Source organism: Babylonia areolata, chromosome 18 (assembly GCF_041734735.1).
Source record: "Babylonia areolata isolate BAREFJ2019XMU chromosome 18, ASM4173473v1, whole genome shotgun sequence".
NCBI lineage: Eukaryota > Metazoa > Mollusca > Gastropoda > Neogastropoda > Buccinidae > Babylonia > Babylonia areolata.
The window spans coordinates 33,027,101-33,037,100 of NC_134893.1; the positions used below are offsets into that span (position 1 = coordinate 33,027,101).

At 46.2% G+C, this 10,000-nt stretch overlaps 1 protein-coding gene across 1 annotated transcript in view; it reads left to right on the top strand.

Annotated features, from left to right (window-relative positions):
• Positions 1–10,000, top strand: part of LOC143292682 (uncharacterized) — a 28,105-nt gene that overhangs the window by 6,037 nt on the left and 12,068 nt on the right. Inside the window, exons 2-4 of the mRNA XM_076603185.1 lie at positions 3,646–3,989; positions 5,378–5,555; positions 8,492–8,655. Of these exons, the coding sequence (XP_076459300.1) occupies positions 3,795–3,989; positions 5,378–5,555; positions 8,492–8,655 (537 nt within the window). The 5' untranslated portion in view covers positions 3,646–3,794. The remainder of the gene's footprint in view (positions 1–3,645; positions 3,990–5,377; positions 5,556–8,491; positions 8,656–10,000) is intronic.

Here is a 10,000-nt window from a genome sequence, read left to right on the forward strand (position 1 = left end):
ACGGAAACAAGGGGAAACAAAGAACGAATACAAAAATAAGAGGGACCCTAAGTTTTCGGGCTAGGACGACGACGAGCGAATGTAGCTACATTCCACTCCCCACGTCAACACTTTCGCTCGCTCTGACAGGGTCACGCATGCTGCAGTTGTCTGCCCCCTTGTGTACTTTTTTTTTTTATCAAGCTGCATTATTCGTCTGTGCAGTGTTTGACACTGGTCGTGTTATTGTTGTTGTTGGTTGTTGTTGTTTTTTTTTGCTCATGTGTGCGTGGTTGAGTCCCTTTGCGGGATCTACTACGACTTCTACTACTGCTACTGCTACTACTGCTGTTTGTATTGCGTGATTGTCACCCTACGTAGACCGCGTGGTCTCGCTTGCTGAGTTTCGCCACTGTGCATCGCGTTTTGGGACTCTTTTGTTAGAGGTGGGGGGGTGTTTATCGTGTGGTGTGGTGTGGTGTGGTAGTGGTGTGGTTGGTGTGGTAGCTGTGGTATGGTGTGGTGTGGTGTTGTGTGGTAGTGGTGTGGTGTGGTAGTGGTGCTGCGTGGTGTGGTTGCTGTGGTGTGGTGTGGTAGTGGTGTTGTGTGGTGTGGTAGCTGTGGTGTGGTGTGGTGTGGTGTGGTGTGGTAGCTGTGGTGTGGTGTGGTGTGGTGTGGTGTGGTGTGGTGTGGTAGCTGTGGTGTGGTGTGGTGTGGTAGCTGTGGTGTGGTGTTGTATGGAATGGTGTGGTGTGGTGTGGTAACTAGGGTGTGGTTTAGTGTGGTGTAGTATGGTGTAGTGTAGTGTGGTGTGGTGTTGTATGGAATGGTGTAGTGTGGTGTGGTGTTGTATGGAATGGTGTGGTGTGGTGTGGTGTTGTGTGGAATGGTGTGGTGTGGTGTTGTATGGAATGGTGTGGTGTGGTGTGGTGTTGTGTGGAATGGTGTGGTGTGGTGTGGTGTTGTGTGGAATGGTGTGGTAGCTGTGGTGTGGTGTGGTGTTGTGTGGAATGGTGTGGTGTGGTGTGGTGTGGAATGGTGTGGTGTGGTGTGGTGTTGTGTGGAATGGTGTGGTGTGGTAGCTGTGGTGTGGTGTGGTGTTGTGTGGAATGGTGTGGTGTGGTGTGGTGTTGTGTGGAATGGTGTGGTGTGGTGTGGTAGCTATGGTGTGGTTTAGTGTGGTGTGGTGTGGTATGGAATGGTGTGGTGTGGTGTGTTAGCTATGGTGTGGTTTAGTGTGGTGTGGTGTCGGTAGCTATGGTGTGGTTTAGTGTGGTGTGGTGTGGTAGCTGTGGTGTGGTGTGGTGCTGTATGGAATGGTGTAGTGTGGTGTGGTGTGGTGTCGGTAGTTATGGTGTGGTTTAGTGTGGTGTGGTGTGGTGCTGTATGGAATGGTGTAGTGTGGTGTGGTGGTGGCTGTGGTGTGGTGTGGTGCGATGAGTGGTGTGGTGTGGTGTGGTAGCTGTGGTTTTTGTGTGGTGCGATGTGGTGTCGTATGTTTTTTGGGGTTTTTTTTTGGGGGGGTTGGGGTTTTTTTTTTGACTCTTGTTTGAGGTAGCGTGCGTTCTTTTATTTGCGCTATCAAGCGATTGCCTGAAAACGTGACACAGGTTTATCCGTTGTCTCATCCGAAAGACTAGGGTATCATACGAAATCATCATCATGTCATATTACTGTATCATATTGTCTCCCCACCCTTTGTACCCTCCTTCCTTCTCCCATCCCCTGCACTGTCCTCCTTCGCTCCCTCCACCCCCCCCTTTCCCCCACCCCCCTGAGGGAAAGGTACACGTTGATGACGTTTTCTTCTCAATGCTTACGCGAATGTCTTTGTCATCGGTTTGTCTTCGTCAAGATCTCGTGGAATGCACGTGACTTTTGTGTTTGTTTGTTTGTTTTCCTTCACTGCTCGGGTTTTTAAACTGTGTGTTATTTTATTCATTCATTCATTCGTTCGTTTGTGGCAAAAAAAAGCTGTTATCTACCTACAAACCTAAGTTCTTATGTATCTATTATCCTATCTATCTACTTACCTACCTACCTACCTGTCTACCCAACTGTTTACTTACCTACCTACCTGCCTGTCTACCTTCCCGCCTACCTACCTACCTGCCTGTCTTCTACCTACTTACCTTTCTTTACACCTGATCACCTTCCTGCCTGTCAACTTACTTACTTACTTACACACAAACAAAACCCAAACACACACACACACACACACACACACACACACACACACACACACACACACACATGCATACATACATCCATCCATACATAAATACATACACCCAAGCAAGCAAACACACACACACACACACGCACGCACGCGCGCGCGCACACACACACGCACACACACAAACACACACACGCACACACACGCGCACACACACAGACACACACACAGACACACACACACAATCACATTCTGACTTGATGACAAATCAAAATCTAAAAGGCACAGACGGGATAGGTGTGGAAGCTGTTCTGACGACATCTTGACAAGTTGTCGTCATATTGTGACGAAACACTCCCCACCCCATCCCATCGCATCACTCACTCAGTCGTCACTTGTGCCCTGTATTGACATCAGCTGAGCAGCGGTGGCCTCATGGTAATGTGTCCGACTGGGAAACGAATGTTCACTAGTTCCAGTCCCATATTTTTTTTTTGTTCCTCCTCCTCCTCCTCCTTACCTTTCTTCTAGGCCCTGGCTGGTGGTCTGATGGCTAGTCTTTCGGATGAGAGGATAAACCGAGGCCCCTGTGTGCAGCTGCACTGAGCGCACGTTAAAGAAACCCTCCCGCGGCAACGTAATGATTATTTCTGGTAACATTCAGCTGATTTGATAGTAAAAGAAATAGAGAAGGGGGGAGGGAAACAACAACAGAAGACAATAGAAGAATAACTGTGTGGTGCTGCACTGCATGGATGTGTTCTACACGGGGAGGGCAGCCCAAATTTCACACAGGGAAAATTAATCTGTTTTGACAACAAAAAAAAACAAAAAAAAAACGTAATACAACACAGTACAATCAAGAGACTGACCGTCAAATGTCTTAGCACACTCTCTCTCTCTCTCTCTCTCTCTCTCTCTCTCTCTCTCTCTCTCTCTCTCTCTCACTCTCACTCTCTGTATGTATGTATCTATGTATTTGTATTTTGTATTTCTTTTTATCACAAAAATTTCTCTGTGTTAAATTCGCGCTGCTCTCCCCAGGGAAACTGCTTCCCTACACTACAGCGCCACCCTTTTTTTTTTTTTTTTTTTCCTTCGAGCAGTTTTATTTGTTTTTCCTATCGAAGTGGATTTTTCTACAGAATTTTGCCAGGAACAATCCTTTTGTTGCCATGGGTCCTTTTCGTGCGCTAAGTGCATGCTGCACACGGGACCTCGGTTTATCGTCTCATCCGAATGACTAGCGTCCAGACCACTACTCAATGTCTAGTGATTCGAACCAGCGCGCTCAGGATCTCTCGCTTCCTAGGCGGACGCGTTACCTCTAGGCCATCACTCCACATGTATGTATATATGTATGTATATACATGTATGTTCATTGTCACTTGATAATATAATTTAGTTATTTTAATGTCAACGCAACGTGAAGCAAAAACAAACAAACAACAACAACAAAAAACCCACAAATTATTGATCTCTCCTCACAGGTCTTCCCACCTACCCAAACACCTCACCCCCCCACCACCCCCTCCCACCCCCACCCCCCCGCCCCGGCAATGACGATGAAACATGACTGACCGATTGACCGACCGACTGTCCGACCATCCACCCGACACACTGACCACCCACCCACACAATGCTGTGCAAACCGATACGGCGCCGCAGCCGCCGACGACCGCCCCAGCCCCACCAGAGCCACGATCGACTGGTCTGGGCCAGCCGCAAGAACGTCGTGATCGCCGGGGTCCCGGACAGAGGCCGGAGGTACCTCAGTGACTTCTACACCACCCTCATCGACATCCAGTGGCGCTGGAACCTCCTCTTCTTCGTGGTCAGTGTACAGTCAGTAGCAGTATCGGTATTGGTATCAGTAGCAGTAGCTCTAAGGAGGCGTCACTGCGTTCGGTCAAATCCATATACGCTGCACCACATCTGCCAAGCAGATGCCTGACCAGCAGCGTAACCCAACGCGTTTAGTCAGGCCTTGAGAAAAAAAAAAAGAATAAATAGATAAATAAATAAAAAATAAAGTAAAATAACAAAAAACAAAAAATAAATTAATTAATAAATAAAATAAATAAATTAAAAATATATATAAATACATAAAACACTACTACTAATAATAATATTATTATTTATAAGGCGCAAAATCTTTATGAAGTCAACTCTGTGCGCAAAACAAAAAACAAAAAACAAAAAAAGACAATGATGATAAATAAGCAAATAAATGCGTGTTGAGTGTAGAATCAGCCGTGTTGAGTGTACAATCAGCCGTGTTGATTGTAGCTGTTTGTTTTTTGGGGGGGGTTTATGGACAGGCAGAGCAGACAGTTAGTTGACACAGCTTTGAAGCAGACGTTGTTTAAATTAAGTCGAGTCGCGGACAAACGTCTTCCTCAATTCTCATTGGCTGATATTATCATCGAAACCAGAGCGAGGCTTGATAACGAAACCTGAGAAGCATTGTATTGTATTGTATTGTATTGTATTACTCCATTTGTCACAACGGATTTCTCTGTGTGGAATTCGGGTTGCTCTCTCTCTCTCTCCCCAGGGAGAGCGCGTCGCTGCACTGACAGCACCACTCATTTTTGTTTTTTTCTGCCTGAAGTTTTATTTGTTTTCCAATCGAAGTGGATTTTTCTACAGAATTTAAGCCAGGGACAACCCTTTTGTTGCCGTGGGTTCTTTTGCGTGCGCTAAATGCATTGCTGCACACGGGACCTTGGTTTAATCGTCTCATCCGAATGACTAGCGTCTATGCAGACTACCACTCAAGGTCTAGTGGAAAGGGAGAAAATACTGTGTGTGTGTGTGTCTTCTTTCTTTAATTTAACGTCTGTTCACTTTGAGTGATATCAGACGTGTCATGTGTGTGTGTGTGTGTGTGTGTGTGTGTGTGTGTGTGTGTGTGTGTGTGTGTGTGTGTGTGTGTGTGTAGATGGGAGTGTGGTGGGGATGGTACTTAAGGGGGGGATATACAGAGAAATGATAAACTAGAACAATAGAATCAACAATTCGTACATATCTTTGAAACAACAATTAACAACACTGACAAAAAAATATGTAAACAGAATTTAATATCGGAGGGTCGCGTCATAGAAACACTCCTGATGGACTATGTAACAGGGAATCAGCAATTTCGAACAACAGTAATTATTTCGTGTGTGTGTGTGTGTGTGTGTGTGTGTGTGTGTGTGTGTGTGTGTGTGTGTCCAGGTGGGGTTCGTGTTGACCTGGCTGGTGTTCGCCCTCTACTACTACCTGTTGTGCTTCCTGCACGGCGACCTTGACCCTGGCCACGGAGGTCACAACGCCACGTGGACGCCCTGTGTGGAGAACGTGAAGACCTTCACTCAGGCCTACCTCTTCTCCATAGAGACCATGTCCACCATAGGTGACGTGGGTGGGGTGGGGTTTCTTCTTCTTCTTCTTCTTCTTCTTCTTCTTCTTCTTCGTCGTCTTCTTCTTCCTCCTCCTCCTCATCATCATCATCTTCTTCTTCTTCTCCGTTCGTGGGCTGCATCTCCCACGTTCACTCGTACGTAAACGAGTGGGCTTTTACGTGTAGGACCGTTTTTACCCCGCCATGTAGGCAGCCATAATCCGTTTCCGGGGGTTTGCATGTTGGGTATGTTCTTGTTTCCATAACCCACCGAACGCTGACATGGATTACAGGATCTTTAACGTGCGTATTTGATCTTTTGCTTGCGAAAACACACGAAGGGGGTTCAGGTCTGCACATATGTTGAACTGGGAGATCGGAAAAATCTCCATCCTTTACCCACCAGGCGGCGTTACCCAGATTTGAACCCGAGACCCTCAGATTGAAAGTCCAACGCTTTAACCACTCGGCTATTGCGCCCGTCGGTTGAGGGTTCCAAACCCGTCACACTCCCTTAAGCTCCAATGGAGTATCGGATCGGAGCGTACGGACAAATCCATATACGCTACACATCTGCTGCAAAAATAAAAGCAAAAAAAGCAAAAAAGATCTGATAATCTAAAAGCAGATCCCAGATCTTTGCAACTGGTTGGCCTTTGGGAACCATCCCAACGCCGACTGTCCTAAAACCCTCTTGGCTGAGAGAGTGGGGATGTAACTTGGGCAAGACACTCTCCTTTATAATCAAATTCTAGCCCAAATAGTCGGGACAGCAATTGCCTCCTCTGCTGTTCTGATGGTCATAGTCGGACACGACTGACTATCATATAATCATGTAGGTATATATGGATCAGTCTGCATGCTTTCAAGTTGACGCTTCCTTGAAACCTGGAACTGGTGTGGGTTCTGAAGTTTTCAATGATGGACGTTTTTACATGGGTGTTTTAAAAACTGCCATTATGGGTGTGTGAGTATTTTATTTTCACGGAATGTATTTTGCCTGGGACAGCTTTCTCTGTTGCCGTGGTGTTTTCTGATTGTGCATAATGGCGCTTGTTGCAAGATGGGGCCTGGGTTTGTCATCACATCCCGAAAGACTAGCACCCAGACGCCCTACTCGAGCTGTTCAACAACGTGACAGTTTTAACTTGATCTTGTTCAAAGTTACAAAAATGATGGTTTGTTATTTTTGGGTGACTGCTTCCAGTTCCATCTCATCCTCTGTATCACATCAGAAGGCTAAAAAAAAAAATTTAATTTAATTTTTTAGAAGTTTGGTCCTTCTAGAAATCTTTCAACTGTTATTCACTTTCACCTGACCTGTATGTACCTCCTCCCCCCCCCCCCCCCCCCCCCCCCCCCCTTGCCTCCTCCCCCCCTTCCATCCCCCACACCGCATCCTTCACGCCCTCTTTACTTATCCCCCTGCCTCCCTCCCTCCCTCACTTTGTGAACTAGGGGACGTGCTGTAGTGTTTCGAACGTTTCTTCCAATACGCCATTTGTGGAAAAGGCAGAAAGCCTGAGAACAGCCAACAAGCACATGTGTGTTCAGTTCCTAACAAAATAACGCAACTCCAGACTTGAAGTTGTCAACCTTCGCGAGATTAAAGATTGGTGCACGTATTTGCTGTTAGATATGTATTGCCTCAAAGTACGTTAAAAATTGATTTCAAATAAAAGATTAAAGCTGAGTTTTAACTGGCTGATACAAAATCATTTCATTAACATGTGAACTTTTACATTTTCATATTCATTGTTGATAAAAGAGATATTAAAAGCTGACACGGCATAAAATGCGAACATGCCAGTGTCCCTTGGTACGAAGCAGCTAGTATAATTATAAGAAAAAACGTTTTTATAGATGATTCGAATTGATTGTTTCATCATATTTGTTGAGTAAAGCGTAGTTGAAAAGGTGGAGTTTGATTTAAATTGTAAGAGTATGCAATCTATGTTCATAGCTGCTTACGACCAGGGACAGTGTGATTCAGTTGTCTGTTACCAAAAAGACTGAACGTTCTTGAGAGCAGTCTCTTTGACCCAAAGAGGCTATACTATAGTGTCTGTACTTAAACCACATTTTATTCATATTGCATTGGGTGGCTTCTTTTGTATTCAGATGAGGTCAGGTAGTGCGTTGAGCATGATCATTGTCCTTTTCTGCAACTTGATTTTCCGTCAGAATCATCAGCATAAACGTTCTTTCGCTGGCGAAAGCATGTTTCTCCAAAAACTATATTTCTGCTGTAATGATATATGTACAGTGAACCAGTACGGACATACGGGGGGAAAGCCTCAGAGACTTAAATGACAACCTAGTTGGGGTCTGTAGGGGAGTGTGTTCAACACTTGATTTGCCAATACCATTACTAGCCAATGATACCGACATTTGGTATCTTGTTTATCTTGTTCTTTATTATTTGTTATTGTTCTTCATCTTATTATTACTATTATAAGTATTATCATATTGAAAAATAACCCTTGTATCTCAACAAATTAATGTTTTTTTGTTTTTTTTTTTTTTTTTTTTTTTTTTTTTGATGATCATTGATGGATCAAATGTTTTGCTATGTGAATGTTGAATCACACTGATGTCGTGAAATGTCAAATATAACCTTGTGTACAAGGGGGGGGGAAAAGAAAGAAATCGTTCGATTCCTGGTAGCCATCTTTGTTCAGGCCATTTATACACACTCCTCGCTTGAACTTCAGGCGACAGTCTGTGATTGGTTTTTCTGCTCCCGACAACGCGTATGGTTTGTCACACAAAATGAAAACAAGAATAGATGTGACCAGGTACAGATGTGCTTGACAGCCTCATGGCAAATTTAGTAATTTATCATTGGACCTTTCCCTTGTGAAACAGTTTATATCTTCTTGTCCTTCGTGAGCGCTGTATCTACAACTAGGAACACAACAACATTCCTCTTCATCTTTTTTGATCAGGGTACGGGTGGAGGCACCAGACGGAGGAATGCCCCGGGGTGTACATGGCGGTGATGGTGCAGTCGGTGATCGGGGCGGGGCTGCAGTTCGCCCTGGCCTCCCTGGTGGTGTCCAAGACACGTCGGGCAAACCGCATCTCTCAGACCATCCTCTTCAGCAATACGGTCAGTGTGTGTGTGTTTGTGTGTGTGTGTGAGAGAGAGAGAGAGAGAGAGAGAGAGAGAGAGAGAGAGAGAGAGAGAGAAAGTGCGCGCGCGCGCGCGTGTTTGTGTGTGGCGGGGGTGGGGGGCGGAGGGTAGGAGGAGGTAGGTGTGTGTGTGTGTGAGTTTGTGGGTAGGGGAAGGGGGAAGTGTGTGTGCGTGTGTGAGTAGGGGGAGTGGGTAGTGTGTGTGTGTGTGTGTGAGTTAGGGGAGGGTGGAGTGTGTGTGTGTGAGTTAGGGGAGGGGGAGTGTGTGTTATGTGTGTGTGTGTGAGTGTGGGTAGGGAGACGGGTGAGGGGGATGTGTGTGTGAGTGCGTGGGTAGGGGGAGGGGGGAGTGTGTGTGTGTGTGTGTGTGTGTGTTAGTGTGTGGGTAGGGGGAGCTAGCTTAGTGGACCACCTTGATAAAACCTCTAGAGCCTATGGCATGCAGATCAGTGCAGAGAAGACCAAACTGATGACCAACAACACCAATGGCATCAGGCACTGACATAAGAGTGGATGGCCTAGAAGCTAGAAACTGTCCACAGCTTTAAATACCTGGGAGCAATTGTGACAGATGAGGGATCCAAACCCGAAGTACTCTCCAGGATTGCACAGGTGACAGCAGCACTCACAAAACTGAGGTACATCTGGAACGACCGGAACATTGCACTCGGCTCAAAGATCAGACTGATGCGTACCCTGGTGATATCAATACTCTTGTATGCATGTGAATCGTGGACCTTAACAGCTGAAATAGAAAAGAGAATACAGTCCACTGAGATGAGATGCTTTCGAAGACTCCTGGGCATCTCCTACAAAGATCATATCACGAACGAAGAAGTTCGAAACAGAATCAGACAAGTCATTGGGCCCTACGAAGACCTGTTGACCTTGGTCAAGAGACGCAAGCTCAAATGGTATGGCCATGTCATGAGATCATCAGGGCTTGCCAAGACATTCCTGCAGGGCACAGTGCAAGGAGGGAGAAGGAGAGGCAGACGGAGGAAGAGATGGGAGGACAACATCCCAGAATGGACGGGCTTGAGGTTGAGCGATACAATTAGGAGGTCAGAAAACCGAGAGGATTGGAGGATGCTGGTTGCCAGATCACCTATGGCGCCCCAACGGTCCATGAGACTATGGGATAGGTGAGGTGAGGTGAGGGGGAGTAGGGAGTGTGTGTGTGTGTGTGTGTGTGTGTGTGTGTGTGTGTGTGTGTGTGTGTGTGTGTGTGTGTGTGTGTGTGTGTGTGTGTGTGTGTGTGTGTGTGTGTGGGTGTGAGTGTGGGTAGGGTAAAGGGGACGTGTGTGTGCCAGTGTGTGGGG